This window comes from Rhinopithecus bieti, unplaced genomic scaffold (genome assembly GCF_001698545.2).
Source record: "Rhinopithecus bieti isolate Rb0 unplaced genomic scaffold, ASM169854v2 scaffold_13271, whole genome shotgun sequence".
Taxonomy (NCBI): Eukaryota; Metazoa; Chordata; class Mammalia; order Primates; family Cercopithecidae; genus Rhinopithecus; species Rhinopithecus bieti.
The window spans coordinates 460112-485223 of record NW_016807521.1 but is presented as its reverse complement, the minus strand read 5'-3'; the positions used below and the strand labels follow the sequence as shown (position 1 = coordinate 485223).

General features: G+C 42.4%; 2 protein-coding genes and 1 pseudogene across 2 annotated transcripts in view; 2 read left to right on the top strand and 1 right to left on the bottom strand.

Moving 5' to 3' along the window:
* The window catches only part of ATL3 (atlastin GTPase 3), a 37438-nt gene extending 26624 nt beyond the window's left edge, over positions 1-10814 (top strand). The window contains exons 9-13 of the mRNA XM_017882647.1: positions 3659-3786; positions 4400-4456; positions 6883-6958; positions 8493-8923; positions 10531-10814. Coding sequence (XP_017738136.1) covers positions 3659-3786; positions 4400-4456; positions 6883-6958; positions 8493-8923; positions 10531-10617 — 779 coding nt within the window. The 3' untranslated portion in view covers positions 10618-10814. The remainder of the gene's footprint in view (positions 1-3658; positions 3787-4399; positions 4457-6882; positions 6959-8492; positions 8924-10530) is intronic.
* LOC108536138 (mitochondrial inner membrane protease subunit 1 pseudogene) lies at positions 7175-7776 on the bottom strand (annotated as a pseudogene).
* A 9111-nt stretch (positions 10815-19925) lies between the features above and the next one.
* LOC108536125 (HRAS-like suppressor 3) overlaps positions 19926-25112 on the top strand; it is a 38651-nt gene continuing 33464 nt past the window's right edge. Inside the window, exons 1-2 of the mRNA XM_017882630.1 lie at positions 19926-20032; positions 20215-20270. Of these exons, the coding sequence (XP_017738119.1) occupies positions 19926-20032; positions 20215-20270 (163 nt within the window). The remainder of the gene's footprint in view (positions 20033-20214; positions 20271-25112) is intronic.

Genomic DNA, 25112 nt, shown 5'->3' with positions numbered 1-25112 from the left:
TTTAAAGTTTGTTTTCATTTTTATCATGTTATTCAGGGAGTAGGCAGAGTTTTTTAAAAGTTCAGTAACCCTGGCTTTTTTAGCATCACTATGCCTGGCTAATTTTTTTATTTTTTGTAGAGATAGGGTCTCCCTATGTTGCCCAGGCTGGTCTCGAACTCCTGACCTCAAGTGATCCTCCCACCTCCCACTTCAACTTCTTAAAGTGTTGGGATTACTGGCATGAGCCACCACGCCCAGCCAGTACTTTTTTAAATGGAAAGATTTGAAAATAAAATTTGCTTCTTTGCCTAACTTTAAAATGTTAAAAATATGTTAAAAGCCTGCCCTCTGTGTTTATTTAAGGAACTACAATTATTATGAGGATTGTTCATGAAGAATTCTTACTAGCTCTGCAAAGGTTTATGTACATTTTAGATTTGGAATTTTAGGGAACCTCTTAACCGAGATATTGAAAGGTTTTGAGTGAAGAGTAAATTGGATGCTAAATTGCAAGTAGCAGGTGATTTGTATTTGGCAAGTGCTAGCTTGAGAACCACACACATTTTATTGTAGGAGACCTGTTAGTAGGACTAATGTAGTTTTCAGAATTAAAAGATAGACATTATATTTTCTCTAGTATATACTTGTGCAGTTCCATGGTTGAGATTCTGCAGTCCTGTTCCATGTAACTTGGAAAATAGACAACATTAGCCTGAGGTTGTTAGGGCTAATCCATAAAAGAACTTAAAATGTAATTTTTGTAGAACATTTAAATTTCAAAAGAACTACATTCTGAAACTATTTCTGCAAATGTTCCCCCAGATACTTTAGGAATTATTCCAGTGGTTTTATTTTAGTTTTAAAGATCAACCGCTTATTTAGAGGTAGATGCCTGCCAAACATGATCTTAGTTTTGGTATAACTGATACTGAGCTGCTGTTTCTTGCAGTAATTAGCATAGCTGCTGAGTTTTTGTTGTTGTTGTTTTTTGTTTGTTTGTTTTTGGAGACAGAGTCTTGTCTGCACTCTGTTGCCCAGGCTGGAGTGCAGTGGTGCAATCTCAGCTCACTGCCACCTCCGCCTCCCGGGCTCAAGCGATTCTTGTGCCACATTCTCCCGAGTAACTGGGATTGCAGGAGTGCACTGCCACACCTGGATAATTTTTGTATTTTTAGTAGAAACGGGATTTCACCATGTTGGCCAGGCTGGTCTTGAACTCCTGGCCTCAAGCAATCTGCCCCCCTTGGCCTCTCAAGGTGCTGGGATTACAGGTGCGAGCCACCACGCTAGGCCTAGAAGAGCTGCTCTTTGAGAATACTTTTCATCAGATGCAGGATGACTGTGTTGTCAGCATAAAGAAAATTGTCATTTTGCTATTTACTGTCACAGGGAGACCTAATACAGTAACTACTGAGTTGTGTAGTTAGAAATTACACAGGAGGGTTTATAGGGCACAGTCTTCTTTGACACCATTGAAGATTGAGATTGTTTCTGTTATGAGACAGTTCTTGTCTATTCTGATTTCAAAACTGTTATTTTGGTGTAGGCTTCGTAGAAACATGAGTGGCATATAGGGTCTGTACAGCTTGTTAAAGTGGCAAGTGTAGCATCTGGATCCTGCTACTACTTCTTGTGTGAGGTATTTTTGAAACAGTCTTTCAGTGTGATGGAAATTGAAACCATACAAAAAGGTTTTTTGAATATATAATACATTCACATGTTTAAAATGTTATAAAGGATTAAAAGTACTCAGTGAAAAGTCTCTCTTCCATTTTTGTAGGCTTTCAGAGTTTCTTTAGTATATGAAAGCAAATGTGAACGTGTACAGAAATGGCCTATTATGTATACTTTTATACTTTTTCACTACAAGGTTATAAAGTACTTTTCCCATGCTTTTCTTGAAATTTTAGTTTCATTTTTCATGTTATAGTCTGTTGGTGGAGTATTGAAGAGTTCTTATTTGATGTGGGCTCCTACCTGCTTTTTTTTTTCAGTATATAGCTGGGAACCCAAGAAGATGTTAGAAGATGATGTAAATCAGCTTTTCTGTATTTTAATTCTTCTATGTCTTTGTAGTTGGACCAGCCAATAATTCTTACCTTGAGGAAAGAGCTCTATTTAATGGCTCTCCTGATCCCTCTGTGGGAACCTTGTAGAAACTGCAGAGAATTTGTCACCTTTCTTGAGTTAGTGGTCTTTTCATTTTGGGGTGGTTCCAAGGGTCTCTGAGGAGATAATAGAAAATAAATATAGGCCGGGCGCGGTGGCTCAAGCCTGTAATCCCAGCACTTTGGGAGGCCGAGACGGGCGGATCACGAGGTCAGGAGTTCGAGACCATCCTGGCTAACACGGTGAAACCCCGTCTCTACTAAAAAATACAAAAAACTAGCCGGGCGAGGTGGCTGGTGCCTGTAGTCCCAGCTACTCGGGAGGCTGAGGCAGGAGAATGGCGTGAACCCGGGAGGCGGAGCTTGCAGTGAGCTGAGATCCGGCCACTGCACTCCAGCCCGGGCGACAGAGCGAGACGAAAAAAAAAAAAAAAAAAAAAAAAAGAAAATAAATATAATGAGGGACAGGTACTTCTTCTTCTTTTAACATTAAAAATATTAACAAGAATAAATCAAATAGATGACCAGTGATTTCTAATTGATTTAAAGGAGTAGTGTGAGGGCGTGGCAAAGGCCCGAGACAACTTGAGAGGTTGAAAATTGACTTGTTGAAGACCTTGTTATTGAAATTCTTTTTTTTTTCTGAGATGGAGTTTCACTCTGTTGCCCAGGCTGGAGTGCAGTGGTACGATCTTGACTCACTGCAACCTCTGTCTCCCGGGTTCAAGCTATTCTCTGCCTCAGCCTCCCAAGTAGCTGGGATTACAGGCGCCTGCCACCACCTCCGGCTGATTTTTGCATTTTTAGTAGAGACGGGGTTTCACCATCTTGGCCAGACTGGTCTTGAACTCCTGATCCACCTGCCTTGACCTCCCAAAGTGCTGGGATTACAGGCATGAGTCACTGTGCACGGCCATCAAATTACTGAAAAGTGAAATTTCTTGAAAGGCTAGGGAGTAGACCAGATATCCCAGAGTGAAAACCAAGGTAAGGATATTCTGCATACATAGTATTCTATTTTGAACTAGAGAAGACTTTCTACTACAGTGGGGAAGGAAAAAAATGAAGGTACATTGGGACAGAGATCTATCAGCAACTTGATCATAGCCAGAAAGTGTCAAAACATAGTCTCAGACCCCTTCTTCTCTCCCACGTTTTTTTTTTTTTCTTGAGATGGAGTTTCACTCTTGTTGCCCAGGCTGGAGTGCAATGGTACAATCTCGGCCCACTGCAACCTCCTCCTCCTGGGTTCAAGTGATTCTCCTGTCTCACCCTCCTGAGTAGCTGGGATTACAGACACCCACCACCATGCCCGGTTAGTTTTTCTATTTTTAGTAGAGATGGGGTTTCACTATGTTGGTCAGGCTGGTCTCCTGACCTTAGGCGATCCACCTGCCTTGGCCTTCCAAAGTGCTGGGATTATAGGCAGGAGCCACCAGGCCGGCTTCTCTCCCACTTTCAACAACCAATGTTAAAAGCACTAGACTGGGAAGATTGCATTTTATGTTCACTTTGGTTGAATAAGGCTGTTTGGCTTATTTTTTCCTTCTTTGTGGTCCTGTGAACAGATATTGCTGGTGAATTCAAAGAGCAGTTACAGGTACTGATACCATATGTATTAAACCCATCTAAGTTAATGGAAAAGGAGATCAATGGCTCAAAGGTCACCTGTCGGGGACTATTGGAGTATTTTAAGGTAAATATGGATTTTAATTATTAAAATTTTTGATTTTTGGTAAAGCTGATCTAACTTGTAAATCAACTTGAAATTAAATATTTTGAAACTTAAAATTTTCTGGGGGAGATGGTGAAAGGCATTTTCAGAGACCTTGGTGTCCTTCCAGGAGTGGGCCATTGGGTGGCAGTATTGGTCTAAGAACCAAATGGATGTTCTTTGCACTCTCTTAGAGGAGCAATTAGCTGTGACTAAAGGAAGATTGTTCCTCAAGGAAGATGGTGTGGACAGGAGGTGGTTAGGAAGTTGCTGTGAGTAGGAGGAGACGGCACCTAGATGTGACACGACTACCTCAAGGCGGATGGTCACTCTGCCCACAGGTAGTGGTGAGGCCAGCGTGCATGGGGAGCTGGATGGGAATCCTAGCCTCTGTAGGTTTGTGCTGCTTGAGAACATTTTTAGTTAACTAAAATGCTAACATGCACTCAAAGGTGTGTGGTGTGTTTTGCTAATTCCTGGTTGTTGATCTAAGTGTTTAGGAAAATGCAGTTGTATGGTCACTTTCTAAAAATTAATTATGAGTAAGATATGGCTGAATAACATTTTATAGCAGTTTTTATGTTTATATTTTAAGGCATATATTAAAATTTATCAAGGAGAAGATCTGCCTCACCCCAAGTCCATGCTTCAGGTAAACAATGATTTGACATCCTAAATGCTACCCTTCGATTACCTGAGTTGACCTGTATACAATAAGCAGAGTTCTTCAGGAAGAGAATGTGCTTTTTCTCCTTTTTCATTATGCTGAGGTCTGTTAATTTTTTTTTAGCACATTTTGCAGTAGTGTGGCCTCCTAGTTCACTTTGCAGTAATGTGACCTTCTGGTTCACTTGTTTGTATTCATGGTTGTACAGTTGAAATGGCTTCTCCTCACTGGGCCTAGTCTTTTCACCAAACACATTTCGGGAAGCACAGTTTATTATACTTGGGTGAAACATACCCACCATGCTAGACAAGCAATTTCCTGTCATCTGTTGTTTATTTTTTAAATTTTTATATAATTTATAATTTTTTGAGACACTTCACACCTTCACTCTTGAGAAGACTGGAGTGCAGTGGCATGATCTCGGCTCACCACAACCTCTACCTCCTGGGTTCAAGGGATTCTCGTGCCTCAGCCTCCCGAGTAGCTGGGATTATAGGCATATACCACCATGCCTGGCTAATTTTTGTGTTTTTAATAGAGATCGGTTTAGCCATGTTGCCCAGGCTGGTCTCGAACTCCTGAACTCAAGCAATCCGACCGTCTTGACCTCCCGAAGTGCTGGGATTATAGGGGTGAGCCTCTGTGCCTGGCCATAATTTTTTTAATTCAAAAAAAAAAAAAAAAAATAGGGATGTGGTCTTGCTGTGTTGCTCAGGCTGGTCTTAAACTTGGCTCAAGCGATGTGCCTGCCTCAGCCTCCCAAAGTGCTAAGATTATAGGTGTAAGCCACCATGCCTGACCTATTGTTTACTTTAGTGGAACATGTCCTGACATACCTGTTTACTATTCACTAATCAGGTTTTTAATTTGCAACTGGAATATCATTTGGTTAAAACATAATTTTTACTTTCATGTGCTGAACATAAGGGGATTTATTGCCAAGTGTTGATTTCTTTTGTAGCAGAAAATGTTCATAAAGGGAGCTAGAGCCTGGGATTGACATTGCAAATAATTTTTTCCTTTTTTTTTTTTTGAGACGGAGTCTCTCTCTGTTGCCCAGTCTGGAGTGCAGTGGCGCGAGCTCGGCTCACTGCAAGCTCCGCCTCCTGGGTTCATGCCATTCTCCTGCCTCAGCCTCCCAAGTAGCTGGGACTACAGGCGCCCGCCACCATGCCTGGCTAATTTTTTTTGTATTTTTAGTAGAGACGGGGTTTCACAGTGTTAGCCAGGATGATCTCTATCTCCTGACCTTGTGATCCACCCACCTCAGCCTCCCAAAGTGCTGGGATTACAGGCATGAGCCACCGCGCCCGGCACCTCCCCCCTCCTTTTTTTTTTTCTTTTTTAAAATAGAAACAGGATCTAGCTGTGTTGAGCAGGCTGGTGTTGAATTCTTGGGCTCAAGTGATCCTCCCACCTCAGCCTCTCAAAGTGCTGGGATTACAAGCATGAGCCCTCCCAGCTTTTCCTTTTTTTTTTTTTTTTTTTTTGAGACAGAGTCTTGCTGTATCACTTAGGCTGGAGTGCGGTGGCGTTATCTCGGCTTACTGCAACCTCTACCTCCTGGGTTCAAGCAGTTCTCCTGCCTCAGCCTCCTGAGTAGCTGGGACTATAGGCGTGCACCACCATGCTCAGCTAATTTTTTTGTATTTTTAGTAGAGATGGGGTTTCACCATGTTGGCCAGGCTGGTCTTGAACTCCTGACCTTGTGATCTGCCAGCCTTGGCCTCCCAGAGTGCCAAAGTGCTGGGATTACAGGCATGAGCCACCGCACCCAACCTTTCCTTCTTTTTTTTCTTTTTTTTTGACTCACATCTATTTTTTTCAAGTTGAAGCAATGGAGCCAGGTGTGGTGGCTTACACCTGTAATCCCAGCACTTTGAGAGGCTGAGGTGGGTGGATCACTTGAGCCTGGGTGTTCAAGATCAGCTTGGGCAATATAGGGAGACTCTAGCTGTGCAAAACAAAAACTTCAAAAGTTAGCCAAGCATGGTGGCACGCACTGGCGGGAGGATGGCTTGCATTCAGGAGATAAAGGTTGCCGTGTGCTGAGATCACCAGTGAACTCCAGCCTGGGTGACAGAGTGAGACTCTGTCTCAAAAAAATAAAATTTAAACAATTAAAAAATAAATTAATGCAATGGAAATAGTATTTTCCTTGAATTTTGGATATTTAATTTTTGCTAAAGATTCTTATGTATAAGAATACATATTTCTATGTATATGAACTTCTACCATTTTTTTGGGTAGAAAATTTGGCAGAGAAAGTGTATTTTATGTCATCAGTTGAACTATATGGAAATCTAGAAAAATAGGAAGAATGGGGATTAGAGAAGATTTTTTATTAGGTTATTTGTGGAGGAATGTTAAAAGAGGAAGGATTTATAGTTCATGTTTTTCTCTCTTAAAAGGCCACTGCTGAAGCCAACAACTTAGCAGCTGCAGCCTCTGCCAAGGATATTTATTATAACAACATGGAAGAGGTACGTGGGACATATGCCTTATTCTGAAATATCTGTAACCTGTCTAGGCATTGTTGTGGACTTCAAAAGCCCAACTTGATCCTACTTAATGTATCTTTAAGTGATGAGGCAACAAAGGTATATTCAGGTTGTCCTGGTAATGGGGGCCTTCTAATTATTACCATTTCTTTTTTTGTTTGTTTGTTTTTGTTTTGTTTTGTTTGAATAGCAAATAGTTTATTGGTAAGTATGTGGTTTCAGTGGGAGTAATAAATTCACACGAACAGGAGATAATAATCAAGTCAAAAGAATAAATGCTTACTAATCATCAGAAAATCTGTGGCCATTAAGGCTGGCACATAAAAATCCAAAATCACTCAGAGGCCAAATAAGAAGATTCGTGCTCTTATTAGTTCACGTGGAGTAGGTCCATAGTACCTGGAATCTATAGAATTCTGTAGATTATCACCTTCTGACCAGACATGACCCACTGGGGCATAACTGTGGCTTTTAAGGAAATCTGATGGACTAGAGGTGAGGATTTTTTCTCCTTCCAAACCAGTTACTCTTTTACAAATATTTGATTTTGGATCACTTGGGCTTTTTGCAGTCACTTCTTTGGATACTATAAAAATGTCGACTAAAATTTTCTTCAAAGACAATATCTGAGTTTTGAATTGTAGGCTCCACTGATGGTCCAGAACACATGACAACACCACCAACGTATTCAAAAGCACAGTGAGCTATACAGCCATACTGAATAGTATAGCCAGCAAGTCGAAAGGTTTCCCCAGAACACCATGAAGCATAGTTCTGTGTAGACTCTGCCACCATTGGTCATAGGTCTGTTCTATAATTCATTCAATTTTTAGGGAAGTCGCAGGGCTTCCAGAAAAAAAAAAAAAGCATGTCTCAAAGCGTATGTGGGTGATCCATGATTTCAGGAATCCTTGGGTCCCAAAGAACCCTGAAGACCCTCAACCAGGACACAGGTGGGCCTTTCTCACCTGGGCCCCCCAGAAGTCGACCGTTTGATTTTGTTTTTTTGAGACGGAGTCTCACTCTGTCACCCAGGCTGGAGTGCAGTGATACGATCTCGGCTCACTGCAGCCTCTGCCTCCCGGGTTCAGACGGCTCTCCTGCCTCAGCCTTCTGAGTAGCTGGGATTACAGGTGCCTGCCATCACGCCCGGCTAATGCTTTTTGTATTTTTAGTAGAGACGGAGTTTCACCGTGTTGGCCAGACTGATTTCGAACTCCTGACTTCAAGTGATCTGCCTGCCCCGGCCTCTCAAAGTGATGGGATTACAGGCGTGAGCCACCGTGCCCGGCCCAGTGTCACTGCTCTTTCCAATTAACATTATCACCCTGGTTTTTTAAGTGTATTTTTCAGAGGAAGTGAAACTAGACTTTATTGGTCTTAGTCATCTTTTAAAAGTTAACTTATTAATATATTGTTAACATCTTAAAACATTCTAATCCTTTCATTATTTTTTTGTGTTTTATTTGGCAGTTGTTTCTGAAGAGATCTTTTAACATATTGTGTCTTTGTTCTTTTAGGTTTGTGGGGAGAGAAACCTTATTTGTCTCCAGACATTCTAGAGGAGAAGCACTGTGAATTCAAACAACTTGCTCTGGACCATTTTAAGAAGACCAAGAAGATGGGTGGGAAGGATTTCAGCTTTCGTTACCAGCAGGAGCTGGAGGAGGAAATCAAGGAATTATATGAGAACTTCTGCAAGCACAATGGTAGCAAGAACGTCTTCAGCACCTTCCGAACCCCTGCAGTGCTGTTCACGGGCATTGTAGCTTTGTACATAGCCTCAGGCCTCACTGGCTTCATAGGTCTTGAGGTTGTAGCCCAGTTGTTCAACTGTATGGTTGGACTACTGTTAATAGCGCTCCTCACCTGGGGCTACATCAGGTATTCTGGTCAATATCGTGAGCTGGGCGGAGCTATTGATTTTGGTGCCGCATATGTGTTGGAGCAGGTAAGTAGTGCTGCTGAAGAGCCTGAGGGTTGATAATGGGCAGATATTTGTGCTTCTGTTGTGAAATATCTTAGTTTGGAAGAATTTCATAGCAAAGACATGAGACAATGGCCACTCCCTTGGCCTTTGTTTTCTGATAGACTTTATGTTTTATTATCCTTTAGGATATTAATATTTATTCTTAATATTTTGTTTCCATGCCTAAAAAGGCGCCCCCCCCAACTTCTCCTTTTTTTTTTTCTGAGGCAAAGTCTCGCTCTGTTCTCTTGCCCAGGCTGGAGTCCAGTGGCATGATCTTGGCTCACTGCAACGTCAGCCTCCCAGGTTCAAGCGATTCTCTTGCCTCAGCCTCCCAAGTAGCTGAGACTACAGGTGTGTGCCACCACGGCCCGCTAGTTTTTGTATTTTTAATAGAGACAGGGTTTCACCATGTTGACCAGGCTGGTCTCGAACTCCTGACCTCATGATCCGCCTGCCTCGGCCTCCCAAAGTGCTGGGATTACAGGTGTGAGCCACTGCGCCCGGCCCAGAAACAGCCTTTTAATGCAAAAACATTGCAACTTAGACATACTGATTGTGTTTCCCTTTGGCAACTTTTTTTTTTTTTCCCCCTGAGACAGAGTTTTACACTTTTGCCCAGGCTGGAGTGAAATGGTGTGATCATGGCTCACTGCAACCTCTGCCCACTGGGTTCAAGAGATTCTCTTGCCTCAGCCTCCAAAGAGTAACTGGGATTATAGGTGCCCGACACCACACCCAGCTAATTTTTATGTATTTTTTAGTAGAGATAGCATTTTGCCGTGTTGGCTAGGCTGGTATTGAACTCCTGACCTCAGGTGATCCACCCTCCTCGGCCTCCCAAAGTGCTAGGATTATAGGCATGAGCTATCGCACCTGGCTGGCAACTTCTAATTACATACTCTTCAGACATAATTTTTATGTGATTCTCCCTTCTCACCCGCCCCCAGATGAATTTCACTGAAAATCAAGAGCTTTGAAAAAATTATGAACTTAACGAAAAATGTTCGGTTTTGAGTCCTACTGGATTAGGAAAGGGATGGTATCTCTTTTACCAGTGACTTGCTTATTTACTTACTGGGTTGCTTATTTATTTATTTATAAAATTTTTTTTAGAGACGAGGTCTTGCTCTGTCACCAGGCTGGTATCTTAGCTCACTGTAACTTAAAACTCCTGGGCTCAAGTGATCCTCCTGCCTCAAGTGAGCCTCCCAAGCAGCTGGTGTTACAGGCGAGTGCTACCACACCCGACTAACCCAGTAGCTCTTGGACATTGACATGGTCACAAGTTTTGTACATCTTTGAGATGATACATTTGTTTTTCTGAGCAACATGAACAGATTAGTTGGGTTAGCAGCTTGTGAAGCCACAGGAGCTGCCTATCCTACCCCAGCCACAGAGCAAATGTTCCCCTGGCTCTCTTGGGAGTTAGTTCCTGCCACAGCTTTCCTGTATCCCTGCATTTTCATTATAGTGCTTTCTGTAACATGCTGATGATGGAGACAGGTTTTTGAAAGTTTAAGGACTTACTTTCTTGTTGCTGTGTTGTATTTTATTAACTTACATGTTGAATAAATGGACTTTTGCAGGCTTCTTCTCATATCGGTAATTCCACTCAGGCCACCATGAGGGATGCAGTTGTTGGAAGACCACCCCTGGTTAAAAAAGCCCAATAGCATCTTAACATGAAGATCAAACAAAAAAACAACCAACCCCTACTGATTTCTGGGTTTCTGCCACGGCCACAGGTTCATATCTAGAGGAATGGCAGATCTGAGACCATCCAGGAAGAGCTAAAACATGGCCCTGTAATAAATGAGCAGACCTCTCCTGTGGTTTCTGATTATTAAACACACTTCCATTTCTCTTGGAAGCATTTCTTTTCCTTGCTGTTATAGATGCAAGCCTGTGTCTATTTTCATATTACTCTGCTTTGTGCACTTTATGGAGGAGGAAACTAGAGGAAAAATGGAAATGCAGCTTTTAAGTTGTTTATGTGCCACTTAGTGCCTTTTAAGATTGATTCCCTGATTTTGCAGACACGATGGGGAGGGGTTGGAGGATAACCTCATGAAAGATGCCATTTTTGGGGTGAAACTTGTCATTTCTTTTATACTTTACTCTTTTGAGAAGGATTCCTTTTTTCTTTTTTTTCTTGAGTTGGAGTCTCACTCTTTCACCAGGCTTGAGTGCAGTGGTGCAGTCTTGGCTCACTGCAACCTCCACCTGCCGGGTTCAAGCAATTCTCCTGCCTCAGCCTCCCAAGTAGCTGGGACTACAGGTGTATGCCTCTACGCCCAGCTAATTTTTTTGTATTTTTAGTAGAGACGGGGTTTCACCATGTTGGCCAGGGTGGTCTCCATCTCTTGACCTTGTGATCCGCCCGCCTTGGCCTCCCAAAGTGCTGGAATTACAGGCGTGAGCCACCGTGCCCAGTCAAGAAGGATTCCTTTTTTAAAAGTTTACAAAACTTGGAGAAACTTCAGAACTAAAGAATAACTGAAAATGATGTCATTACACTTTAAAAAAATTTACAATAGGGAATCCTGTTGCCTATTGTGGAAAAATCATGTCATATTTAAATATACCATACTCTGAAATGCGAGGTTTTTACCCAGTAGACTGACAGTTTTGTTGCAATTTGCTCTATTTTATTTTGGTCCTTATAGCTTCTTTCTAGAAAAGAGGCAAACGTGCCTTGAAAAGCTAGGGTGGCTCATAATAAAAGGAATGAGATAGATACTTTAAGAAAAAAGCTAAGTTTAAATGAACCATGTGACCTCTGATAAGTCACTTGAACTTGTGCCTTGGTCAGGTTCACTGTAGGTTTACATATGTATGTATGTTATACACAAGTCTTGTAATTGTCATTTGAGGGGATTTGTTTTTGAGAGTTTTGCATAAGAACAGAACTTTATTAAAGATTAGAGGGAAGCTATTACCAAATATTACTGCCTTTAATTGATGTCTAATTTCATAATTCATGTGGCTTAGCAGCAATTAATAAATAACCTGATTTAAGGTCTTTACTCAGAATGTTAATTTGCATTCTCTGCCCTGTCTGATGTTCTTAATGAAGCTAGAATTAACCCATTTTATTTAGTGAATTATCTATTTAATTTTACTTTGGCTAGTCTGGTAGCTTTAAGATAGCGTTGGCTTAGCAAAGAGCAAAGTCCTACCCAAATATAAACAATATCTAGAAGTATCTAAGAGTTCTTTTTTCCTGTTTACCTTGATTAGGAGATAAAGTTTTATCTATTAGTTGCTTTTCCTTTTGGAATATTGTGGATTTTAAAACTTAAAACTTGCCTGCAAGTATTTATATAAACATTCAGGTATATAAGCCTTAATTTCTGAGATAATTTAATTTTGTTATGGGAGGGAGGTAAAAGTGTAAATTTTATATACATGAAGGTAAGATCTGAGTGTAAACTTTATATACATTAAGTATGAATGGAAGGTAGAAAAAAAGTCCCTTTTCGCATGTAATTTCTTTTATCAAATAATTTTCTTTTGACATTTTACCACTGAAGTATTTCTATAAGTCCTAAATTCCCAGCATACTATGTCTCATATTTATATGCCATCTTGCAAATAGTTCTTGCTATTTTATTCACTTGCTGTTACACTTTAGAAAAATTCCAGCTTGTTTACTTGCATTTATCAGTGATGCCAAGCTTTGACTGTTAACTTGAAAGCTTGCTTCTGAAATGTTGGTGCATTTTCAGGTGACCTCTTATCTCTCTGAAAGTTCATACCTATTAGCAGACTCTGTAAATATTGAGATACTTAGCTTGTAATACATTCTATAAGTAAATTTATAGATTTCCGAATAACTGTCAAAAAATTTAATGGTAAGAAGGGGTGATGTGTCGAAAACTCTAGTATTACGTCACTTTTAAAAAAGTGATAATGTGTGATTTAATGAAATCTTAAGATCAGTTACCATTTAAATTCACCATTTCTGTTCTGGTCTTACAAAGAAACCTTGGTTTAATTATCCAGATGAAGTCCCCCTCACCTTTTTTTTTTTTTTTTTCTTCTGCTTCTGGAAATTGTTTATAAAGTTTTCTCAGTGAGGGTTCTTAAGAGTTTTCTTTGGCCTCTTTTCTCTCGACAGTAAATTGATGATTTTATATCAGCTTTTTCAATGAAAGATGCATTATCAATGCTGGCTATAGATCATCCTGGGGAGATTTATAACCAGGTTACAAATAATGTCTTTTACTTCTTTCACCTTTTACTTTTGGTTCAGATGCTCAGACTGTGTGTTTGTTTCGTGTCTGTTGCTCTGCCACTTTCCATGCAGGCATTTTTAATTTTACACAATTGTAACAATATATGGAACTCATTTCTATGAATATATAAAAGGAGGCTTCCGAAATTTTCTATTAAAATATTTCAGGATAAATTAAATGTTGATAATTTGAAAAAATAATTTCAATGAGCTGCTTATAGTACAAATGGTAGAATCAGAGTTTTCATTCTTTCACTGAGAAATCTTTCTGTAAGATTGGCCCGTAGATAAAATGAAACTACTGTGTACGATAAAACACTTTCAGAGTCATGCTTTATTTTATTTTATCTTATTTCATGCTCTGTCGCCCAGGTTGGAATGCAGTGGTGCAGTCTCGCCTCACTGCAACCTCCACCTCCCGGGTTCAAGCGATTCTGCTGTCTCAGCTTCCTGAGTAGCTGGGACCACAGATGTACGCCACCACGCCTGGCTAATTTTTGTATTTTTACTAGAGGTGGGGTTTTGCCATGTTGATCAGGCTGGTCTCAAACTCCTGACCTCAGGTGATCCACCCCACTCAGCCTCCCAAAGTGTTGAGATTACAGGAGTGAGCCACCCTGCCCAGCTGAGTCATGCCTTATTTTGATAGTATACCAAGAAATGTTCTGTGGAAGTTTATGTTTTAATACGTCTTTTATATTTGGTAAAATTGCCTGTGTTTCGCTTTATTTATTTTACTTTTTTTTTTGAGATGGACCCTTGTACTGTCGCCCAGGCTGAAGTGCAATGGTGTGGTCTTGTCTCACTACAACCTCCGCCTCCTGGGTTCAAGTGATTCTTCTGCCTCAGCCTCCCAAGTAGCTGGGGTTACAGGCATGTGCCACCACATCCGGCTTATTTTCGTATTTTTAGTAGAGACAGGGCTTCACCATGTTGACCAGGCTGGTCTCAACTCCTCGGGTAATCTGCCTGCCTTGGCCTTCCAAAGTGCTGGGATTACAGGCGTGAGCCACTGGAACCTGGGCTTGTTTTGCTTTATTTTTTCTCTTACATGAAGTAAAGCGCTTTGGTCAAACAGACACACTTATACTGCCTTGTACTGGTGATCAGTTTCATTAGTGGATCACACACAGTGTTCTACTTGGCTTGTAAAATGGTGCCTTGGATAGGGTGAGTTTGGATAAGTATGTATGAGTTATAGCAAAATTAAGTAGGTTGAGTCAAGTCCATGCAAAAGCAATAAAACCGTTTTTTTTCCCTAGGTTCTTTTAAAAAATATGTAACTTACATGGAAGTCTTCATAGAACTTTTTTCTTTCCTAGAACTATTGAAATGTAATTTAGGATGATTTGATGTTCCATCTCAAGTTGTCAACATGGCTGTGTCATTCTGGCTTACACATTTTTGATCTAACAATTCTAGTCAAGGGGTAAGGGAATAATGAAGACAAGCTTCAGTTATGAAAGTACAAACTATTTGTGTGATTAATTTTTAAAAATGACAAGAAGCCCATTGTAAAAGAATATTTGCAGTCAAATCATTTTTCTTATGTTGTAAGTCCTGTTGTAGCTATGTTTTGGGTAGTGGTTCTCATCTACCTTGGAGTGCATAAGACTTACCTAGCAGGCTTGTTTAAAAAGTTCAGATTCCCAGCTTCGTACTCAGGGATTGCCTCAGGTGGTATGGGCTGTGGTCCTGGAGTCATCACTTTTATAAATAATGGTTCAGAGCCCACAGAGAGAGACTGCTTCATCGAATGGGAAGTACCAAGGAGAAAGTACAATTCTGTATTGTCGGGAGGCAAGTGGACACTTTGTACCTGAAGTTTAGAATAGGTGGTCTCTTGCCAGTACAGTCCGAGGCGTTTTATGTGTTCAGAAGTAGTAAGGATGCCTTTAATTCAGAGGATTAAGCTCCTTAAAGCTGTTTTTCTCCATTGTCATAGTGCCTTCTCTGAAAAACGAATGTACAATTATCCTATTTTCTAACAGATATAACTAGGATTTTTTTTAAAAGCAATTTTCATAGTTTTCTTTTAAAAGTAAAATTCAGCACTGTGACTTCAACCCCCTAGCGAAACAGTGAAACATTAACGAGCCGAAAGAGAAGAGAGAGAGAGAGCAAAGAAGCGCGAAGACAAGATCCTAATTCTGGATTAGCAACCTAAGTACCCCATATCAGAAGCTTTGCAAAACAGATCTAGGACAGAGAGCGAAAGACATTTTTTGGGGGATTTGGGCCAGGACTAAGTTTAAATAAGTGTTTTATGAGCAAAGAAGGTAGCGATTGATTCCAAAGCTTCTAATTAGATACATGCTGTCGTCATGGATGTAAGCCTTAAAGGAGTTAATACTAATCTTGTACATAAATTTTCCTCAGGTTTCTTTTTTATTTTAAAAAATGATTTGTTAAAAGTACTTTCTGCTAGACCCTTGCCTTTGAGTGGCTTTGAAATTTAATATAGTTTTTAAAAAGTGCAATGAGATGAGATTATGCTATTAGTATATTAAAAGCATGTTTCTGTTTTACTCCAATTTGTAAGATCATTTAATGGAATAAAGATCACAACACCATGCTATCTGTGTTTTCTTTCTCTTTTTTTTTTTTTTAATATAGGAGGTTCTGTGAAATAGAGTTTGGCTTGGCAAAGTGAATAAGACTTCTGACGGGATAGTGGCAATGTGGTTTGAGTAAGCTTTTTCTGTCCTACAAAATGATACTGAACTAGTATCTTACTAGCATAGTCCTGGAGAAGGCTCTATTGTTGGCGGGGTTGCTTAAAAGTGAGCACAAGGGCCAGGTGTGGTGGCTAACTCCTATAATCATAGCACTTTGGGAGGCTGAGGTGGGAGAAATGCTTGAGCCTAGGAAATTGAAACCAACTTGGGCAATATATGGAGACACTTTCCACCTCTGTCCCTACAAAATAGATTACCCAGGCATAGTGGCGCCCACCTGTAGTCCTAGCTTCTCTGGAGGCTGAGGCAGGATGATCACTTGAGCCCAAGAGTTTGAGACCAACTTGGGCAACATATGGAGACACCTTCCACCCCTGTCTCTGAAGGAAAAAAAAAAAAAGCCAGGCATGATGGTGCGCACCTGTAGTCATAGCTACTCTGGAGGCTGAGGCAGGATAATCACTTGAGCCCAGGAGTTCGAGGCTGAACTGCAGCCTGGGCAACAGCAAGACCCTGTCTCTCAAAAAATAAGTGCAAATTTTATTTACAGTAACATGGACTTGTGAAGACCTCTGAATTTGTAGCACTTTCATTTAGTTGCCCCATCTGGAGCCAGCTGATTAAATAGTTTCTCTTTGGGGGTGGGGCCAGGGAACGTAAATCTCTGCTGAAAGCTTTCTCTTTCACTGATGACCTTGGACGCAGTGGGGAGATTGAATTGAATTTCTCAAATACGACAAAAGCTAGACGTACCCCATTTAGCCCTACGGTAAAAAGATTTCTTCCCTAGTTGGAAACGGTGGGATCAGCAGCCTTTCTCCATCCAACCACCCCATCCATCCCTGGTTGTTACCGTATGTCAGGTGCTGCCCTTGAGTTCATCACAGTTTAGCAGGGAAGGGGCAAACTCAGGCTGATGATGTGAAGAGTATGATGAAAACAAAAGATTCAGGACTTGGGTGCCACCATCAGGGTAGACGCTCTCATCAGCATAAACTAGGGAGAAGGAAAGACCAGGGGGAGGAATGCAGTCCTGTATGGATGGGGAGCAGCTAAGCAAGCTGGCTTGTCTTTGGCGCATTGACATTCTTGCTTTTGATTATTGTATATCACTTTGCAAAAGACAAGTCCAACTCTAATTAGCTTAATCAAAGAAGGAAAAAATTGTTAACTGGGAAAAAGTTTCTTGTAATTGAACATATGGGGTAAAACTGACATCAGGCACTGGAGGAACTCAAATGTCAACAAGGCTCTTATTTCAGTGTTCAGTGACCTATTTTTTTCTTTTTATTATTATACTTTAAATTCTAGGGTACATGTGCACAAAGTGCAGGTTTGTTACATATGTATACATGTGCCATGTTGGTGTGCTGCACCCATTAACTCGTCATTTACATTAGGTATATCTCCTAATGCTATCACCACCCCCCCTACCAATAGGCCCCAGTGTGTGATGTTCCCCTTCCTGTGTCCAAGTGATCTCATTGTTCAATTCCCACCTATGAGTGAGAACATGCGGTGTTTGGTTTTCTGTTCTTGCCATAGTTTGCTGAGAATGATGGTTTCCAGCTGCATCCATGTCCCTACAAAAGACATGAACTCATCCTTTTTTATGGCTGCATAGTATTCCATGGTGTATATGTACCATGTTTTCTTAATCCAGTCTGTCATCAGTGACCTATTTATCTGCTGTTGCAGATAGGTTTCCTCCATGCTCCAGGGGAGGACAGGCACCAATGGTTCCAGTCTTATGTCATCCCACTTTAATGTACCCTGAGGAAAGAGGCCTTTTTTTTTTTTTTTTTTTGAGCTACCTATGAAAAAATATGTGTGTATATCTCCATCCTGGAGAAGGCTTCTGATTTGTTTGGCTTGAGCCATGCTCCTTCCATGGTCAACACTAGCTTGGGGGCTGAGGCATCATAACCAGCCAGACCTAAGTTGCAGGTGTCTATTGTCAGAGTGATGCAGGGGCCATTGAAAACAATATGCTAAGAAGGCTAAGGCTCAAGGCTCAAGGACAGTATCTCTAGCTAGTTGCACTTTTAATGAACTCCAGTAGTCAAGGACAGTATCTCTAGTTGAACTTTTAATGAACTCTAGTAGGCGCCAAGAAGGCAGACAAATAAGAAAGAGCTTAGAGACAAGGAACTAAGCAGAAGGTTACATCTGGGTGCAGAAAGTTTGTTTTGCATTGTGTTAGTTTTGCTGACGTGGGATTTATGGAGTATAAATAAAGTGAGGCGGAGGCTCTAGGCGCGGCCGCCATGTTCTCTGTTTGTCTTTGTCTCTTGTGTCTGTTCATTCACCACCACCACCACCGCGGTCCTCAATAGAGTGATGACCATGTACTATGACTGACAGCTCCACCAGAACCACACAGAGTCACCAAATGAGACTGCTGGGCAGACCAAAACAAATAATCCACTACAGATAACCAATTCCAGTTAACAATGGCCATTGAACAATGAGAGACAAAAAACCTGGACATTTCCCAGGTTAAAGGTTCTGGAATTTTTTTTTTTTTTTTTTTTTTCTGAGACGGAGTCTTGCTCTGTTGCCTAGGCTGGAGTGCAGTGGTGCAATCTCGGCTCATTGCAGCCTCTGCCTCCCGGGTCAAGTGATTCTCCTGCCTCAGCCTCCCGAGTAGCTGGGATTACAGGTGCCCACTGCCACGCCCAGCTAGTTTATTTTACTTTTAGTAGAGATGGGGTTTCACCGTGTTGGCCAGTCTGGTCTCGAGCTCCTGACCTCATGTGATCCACCCGCCTCAGCCTCCCAAAGTGCTGGGATTACAGGCGTGAGCCACTGTGCCCGGCCTCTGGAATGTTTTTTAAGGAGAAAGTAGAGATGGTTATGCTGCACATTTAGGCAGTGGAAGCTCTTCAGGGCATTTCAATAGGGATTTGTTCTCTTTCCTCTTCAGTGGGACTTGGGTTTCAAAGGGAATTCAGAGGGAGGTTATACTTTACTTTCGATTTCTTTCATAAAAGCCTAATTTTTCTGGTCGGAGCAAACTATCAAAATTGGCATAGCCACATGTTTTACACCTGTGAAAACCCTGCCTTCAGCTGGCTGGTAGAGCACTTGAGACACACTCCCATTTTGAATGTTGTCATGTTGTGAAATTTGTGGATTCTGTTCTTTGTTATGAAATGTGTGGATTCTGTTCCTTGTGTGCAAAGAAGCATTGCAAACAGCTTCCCTTTAAATGCAGTTTCCCTAAAAGAAAAAAAAAATGCAGTTTCCTTGATCACTTTCTCTCATCACCCTTGCACCCTTTCTTTCTTCTGCCCTGGCCTTCCTGTGTGTCACCCCACTTGCTCAGATTCCGCATTGGGACTATTAGGCCTGCACAGCAAATTAGCCTGTGCCATTTTCTCCCATCTGCTCAGCTATTCCTCCTCAGAGAGTCAGCAAAACAATGGATTCTGGAGGATCCATCTATCCTCCTTAGAAGGCAGAGAATGGAGAGATTACAAATACTTAAAAACTGGCCAGGCATGGTGACTCATGCCTGTAATCACAGCACTTTGGGAGGCTGAGGCGGGTGGATCACCTGAGGTCAGGAGTTCGAGACCAGCCTGGCCAACATGATAAAACCCTGTCTCTACTAAAAATGCAAAAATTAGTCAGGTGTGGTAGTGTGGGCCTGTAATCCCGGCTACTTAGGAGACTGAGGCAGGAGAATCGCTTGAACCCAGGAGGCGGAGTTTGCAGTAAGCAGAGATCTTGCAGTTAGGATGCCTGGACCAAATCCTGACCCTTTTACTTATTATAATAGTTGTAGGGCCCAGGCCATGGTTCCTTCCCTGAACCTGTTTGTCTGTAAAATGGGGCCTTGGTGATATTGTATAAGAATACATTTCCCAGCTGGGCGTGGTGGCTCACGCCTGTAATCCCAGCACTTTGGGAGGCTGAGGCGGGTGGATCATGAGGTCCGCCCTCATGTGCCACTGCATTCCAACACTTTAGCCTGGGAGACAGAGCAAGACTCTGTCTCAAAATAAATAAATAAAAAATAAACAAATAAATAAATAATAGATTCCTCCTTGTCACAAGAGGAATGGGGCTTCATAGCCGTGCTATGCAGAAAAGCCTGGAAGCTGTGGAGTTGGACACTAGTTGGATCCTGGCATCACAGTCCACCTGTTCGCCTGCTCTGTGTGGGGGGTAAGGACCGTCTTGTTGGTGATGGCTTGGCATCATGGGGTAGTTTCTTAGTAAGTCCCGGGGCTTTTCTTAGAGAGCTCCTCTTTTGAGAATTGTGTGAGAAGTGAAAATACATAGCCCTCAGTACTGCTCCCCCTTCCCAGTATGATTTTTTGTTTCGTTTTGCTTTTTTTCTGGCACAGTGACAGGAAAAGAAAAGATAAGGGAGGTGACATCTGGGTGCTTCTGGAAGCAGAGGGTGAGGAAAGGCAGAAGTCAGCTTGGCTGCCTCAAAACCGAACCTGTCCATCCTGGGTTTGGATGATCTTACAGTTAGTCTCTGGCTCAGCATGCTCCGTAATTTGTTTGATGAGTGATAAGGCACATAAAACTCTGGTATTTATATTGCCTCTGACTGTCCTTGTCAGAAAGCTAGTGAAGATCATGTGATGCTGATGGGCACTTACCTATTCTCATGTTAATAACAGCCACCATGTGTTGTGCGAGGATTTACCACGTGCCAGACGTCGGGCTCAGCACTTTATTTTTATTTTATTTTATATATTTTTTGGGACGAAGTCTCCCTCTGTCGCCCAGGCTGGAGTGCAGTGGCACAATCTCGGCTCACTGCAAGCTCCGCCTCCTGGGTTCACGCCATTCTCCTACCTCAGCCCCCCGAGTAGCTGGGACTACAGGTGCCCGCCACCACGCCCGGCTAATTTTTTGTATTTTTAGTAGAGACGGGGTTTCACCGTGTTAGCCAGGACGGTCTCGATCGCCTGACAACATGATCTGAGGGCTCAGCGGTTTATAAGCATCATTTCATTTGTTGCTCTCTCTTTGGGGAATGTATTTTTTTTTTAAATTTTTTAATTTTGAGACAAAGTCTCACTCTGTTGCCTAGGCTGAAGTGCAGTGGCATACCTTGGCTCACTGCAACCTCCATCTCCCGGGTTCAAGCGATTCTCCTGCCTCAGCCTCCCGAGTAGCTGGGACTACAGGTGTGTGCCACCACACCCGGCTAATTTCTTATTTTTGGTAGAGATGGGGTTTCACCATGTTGGCCAGGATGGTCACAATCTCTGGACCTCATGATCCGCCCGCCTCAGCCTCCCAAAGTGCTGGGATTACAGGCGTGAGCCACTGCGCCCGGCTGGGAAATGTATTCTTATACAATATCACCAAGGCCTCATTTTACAGACAAACAGTTTCAGGGAAGGAACCACGGCCTGGGCCCTACAACTAGTATAATAAGTAAAAGGGTCAGGATTTGGTCCAGGCATCCTAACTGCAAGACTCAGTACTGGCACTGGAGTGGTAGGAATACAGAGATGAACAAGAGCTGGTTCTACTAGTATGAAGTCATATCCCAGTGCAGAGAAAGAGCCTGCATTGGTCATTCATTCTTCATTCATGCATTCATTCATGGAATGCCTATGGTGTGCTAGGTTTTTTTTTTTTTTGAGTTGGAGTCTGGCTGTATGGCCCAGGCTGGAGTGCAGTGGTGCAATCTCAGCTCACTGCGACCTCTGCCTCCCAAGTTCAAATGATTCTCCTGCCTCAGCTTCCTGAGTAGCGGGGATGAGATTACAGGCACCCAGCACCACGTGTGGCTAATTTTTGTATTTTTAGTAGAGACATGGTTTCACTATGTTGGCCAGGCTGGTCTCGAACTCCTGAGCTCAAGTGATCTGCCTGCCTCGGCTTCCCAAAGTGTTGGGATTCCGGGTGTGAGCTACGATGGCCAGCCGATGTGCTAGGTTTTGTGCAAGGATTTGGGGATATGTGATGGCATTAAGACCCAATAGTTAAAAGCACTTTCTGCTAGATCCTTGCCTTTGAATGGCTTTACATTTAATACGGTTTTGTGAGTCCCACCTCCATCCTCTTAGGGTCTCAGCTGGGCCTAAGGACTAAACTGACACAAGATAGATCAACAGGGCCAGGTGTGGTGGTTCACACCTGGAATCCCAGCACTTTGGGAGGCTGGGGTGGGATGATTACTTGACCCCAGAGTTGCAGACCAGGCTGGGTTACATAGTAAAACTCTGTTTCTTAAATAAAAAAAGAAATTAGCCAGGTGTGCAGTGGGCATCTGTCATCCTAGCTACTCGGGAGGAGGTCAAGGCCATAGTGTTGAGCTATGATCTCACCACTGACTTCCCCCTGGGTGACAGAGCGAGACACTGTGTTATTGCACTGGTACAAATAAATACCTGAGACGGCCGGGCGCGGTGGCTCAAGCCTGTAATCCCAGCACTTTGGGAGGCCGAGACGGGTGGATCACGAGGTCAGGAGATCGAGACCATCCTGGCTAACGTGGTGAAACCCCGTCTCTACTAAAAAATACAAAAAACTAGCCGGGCGAGGTGGCGGGCGCCTGTAGTCCCAGCTACTCGGGAGGCTGAGGCAGGAGAATGGCATAAACCCGGGAGGCGGAGCTTGCAGTGAGTTGAGATCCGGCCACTGCACTCCAGCCCGGGCAACCGAGCGAGACTCCGTCTCAAAATAAATAAATAAATACATAAATACATACATACATACATACATACATACATACATACATACCTGAGACTGGGTAGTTTAAAATGAAAAGAGGTTTAGTTGGTTGCAGTGGTTCATGCCTGTAATTCCAGCACTTTGGGAGGCCAAAGTGGGCAGATCACCTGACTTCAGGAGTTCAAGATCAGCCTGGTCAACATGGCAAAACCCTGTCTCTACTAAAGATAGAAAAATTAGCTGGGCATGGTGGCACATGCCTATAGTCCCAGCTACTTGGGAAGCTGAGGCAGGAGAATTGCTTGAACCCGGGAGGCAGATGTTGCAATTAGCTGAGATTGTGCCACTGCACTCCAGCCTGGGTGACCGAGGAAACTCCCTCTCAAAAAAGAAAAGAAAAGAAAAAAAAAGAGGTTTAATTGGCTCATGGTTCTGCAGGCTGTACAGGAAGCATGGGGGAGGCTTCAGGAGATTTCAATCATGGCAGAAGGAAAAGGGGGAATGAGGACCTCACATGGCTGGAGCAAGAGAAAGGGAGAAAGGGGAGAGGTGCTACATGCTTTTAAACAACCAGATTTCCCGAGCATTCACTCACTGTCAGAGAGCTGCACCAAGGGGGAAATTCACCCCTCTGATCCGGTCACCTCCCACTAGGCCCCACCTCCAACTTTGGGGATTACAATTCGACAGCAGATTTGGGTGGGGACACAGATCCAAACCATATCACTCTGTCTCAAAAAAATAAAAAAAGATTAACAGGAGAAAAACATACACATTTCTTTAATACTAGTTTTACTGGCGCAGGTGAGGCAGAAATTTAAAAATAATAATAATAATAAGTACTGCATTCATTCACTCCAAGAAAAGTAAAAGCCAAAGCCCAGAATGTGGCAAGGCAATGGTTAAAAAGAAAAGAAGAGCAAGTTTTCCTCTGCCTAGCGAGCTCACTTCAAGGACAGTTATAAGATAATGCTGTTTGAGAAGTCAAAACCAAACAAATAGGCTCCAGATGCCCCACCTCCGGAGCAAAGGGGAAAGGGGGAAAAAACAGGACAAATGTCTGTATTTAGCCAGTTCTTGTTTTTTCTTTCAACGCAGCTACAAGGCCACCAGCTATGCAAGGCCACAAGTTATGCCAGGTCATCAGTTATGCTATAGATGATGTGACCTGTCATTATATGGTTAACTGCCTTTGTTTTACTTCTGTAAGTTTGCTTATAAAAATCCTGCTTGGTCTTTGTTCAAGGCTCAGTTTTTTTGGATGTGAATCCACTGAGCCGGTGCGCACCTTAAAATAAATATCCTCCTGTATTCACCCATACTGGTCTCTGTAGTCCTCTGCGTCCTGCAACACAGGAGCCCTCATAAGGAAATGAAGACCCAAAGAAGCAGCTGGTGTCAGTTACTTCTGTACCTAATTGGACAAAGAATAGTAAGTGCAAGGAAGCAACTAAGAGCGAGGCCGGTAGCTCACTCCTGTAATCTCAGCACTTTGGGAGGCCGAGGAGGGAGGATCACTTGAGTCCAGGAGTTTGAGACCTTGTCTCCATTTAAATTAAAATTAAAATTAAAAAGAAGCAACTAAATTATGTGGGGGAGGCTTACCAGATAAGAGTTATTTTCCTGGAGAACATTATGTTCAGTGAAATAAGCCAGGCACAGAAAGACAAATACTTCATGATCTTACTTATATATGGAATCTAAAAAAATGGAACCCACAAGTAGGGAGTAGAATGGTAGTTATGGCTGTTGGGGGGAATAGAGGGGTGTGGAGAAGATGTTGGCCAAAGGATACAAAATTTCTGTTAGGAGGAATAGAGTATTAGTTCACCAGATCTATTGCACGACATGGTGATTATAGTAAACAACAATGTAATATCTTCTTGAAAATTACAGAGAGGTTTTGTGTTCTCACCACAAAAGAAGTATGTGAGGTACTGCATATGTTAATTAGCTCAATTTAGTTATTCCAAAATGTATACATTATTTCAAAACAACATGTTGTACATGACAAATACATGGCAATTTTTGTGAATTAAAAAGTAAAAAATGGGCTGAGTGGTGGCTCATGCCTGCAATCCCAGCCCTTTCAGAGGCTGAGGCAGGTGGGTCACTTGGGGCCAGGAGTTCGTGACCGGCCTGGTCAACATGGTGAAATACAAAAATAAAAAATACAAAAATTAGCTGGGCATGGTGGCGTATGCCTGTAATCCCAGCTATACGGGAGGCTGAGGCAGGAGAATCACCTGCCGGGGAGGCAGAAGTTGCAGTGAGCTGAGATCAAGCCACTGCACTCCAACCTGGGTGACAGAGTAAGACTGTCTCAAAACAAACAAACAAAAACCCAAAAAAGTAAAAAATGAAAAAATTATTTCAACAAGGTCTGTACTGAATTCTTTCCGTCTCAATGCCTCCTCTTTGAGGATAAGGATGTTGCTTTTTCTTCTAGTATAAGGAAGGTGTCCTTCAACATGGGAATTTCATCTGCTTTTAAGAAACAGAATGGCCGGGCGCGGTGGCTCAAGCCTGTAATCCCAGCACTTTGGGAGGCCGAGACGGGCGGAACACGAGGTCAGGAGATCAAGACCATCCTGGCTAACAC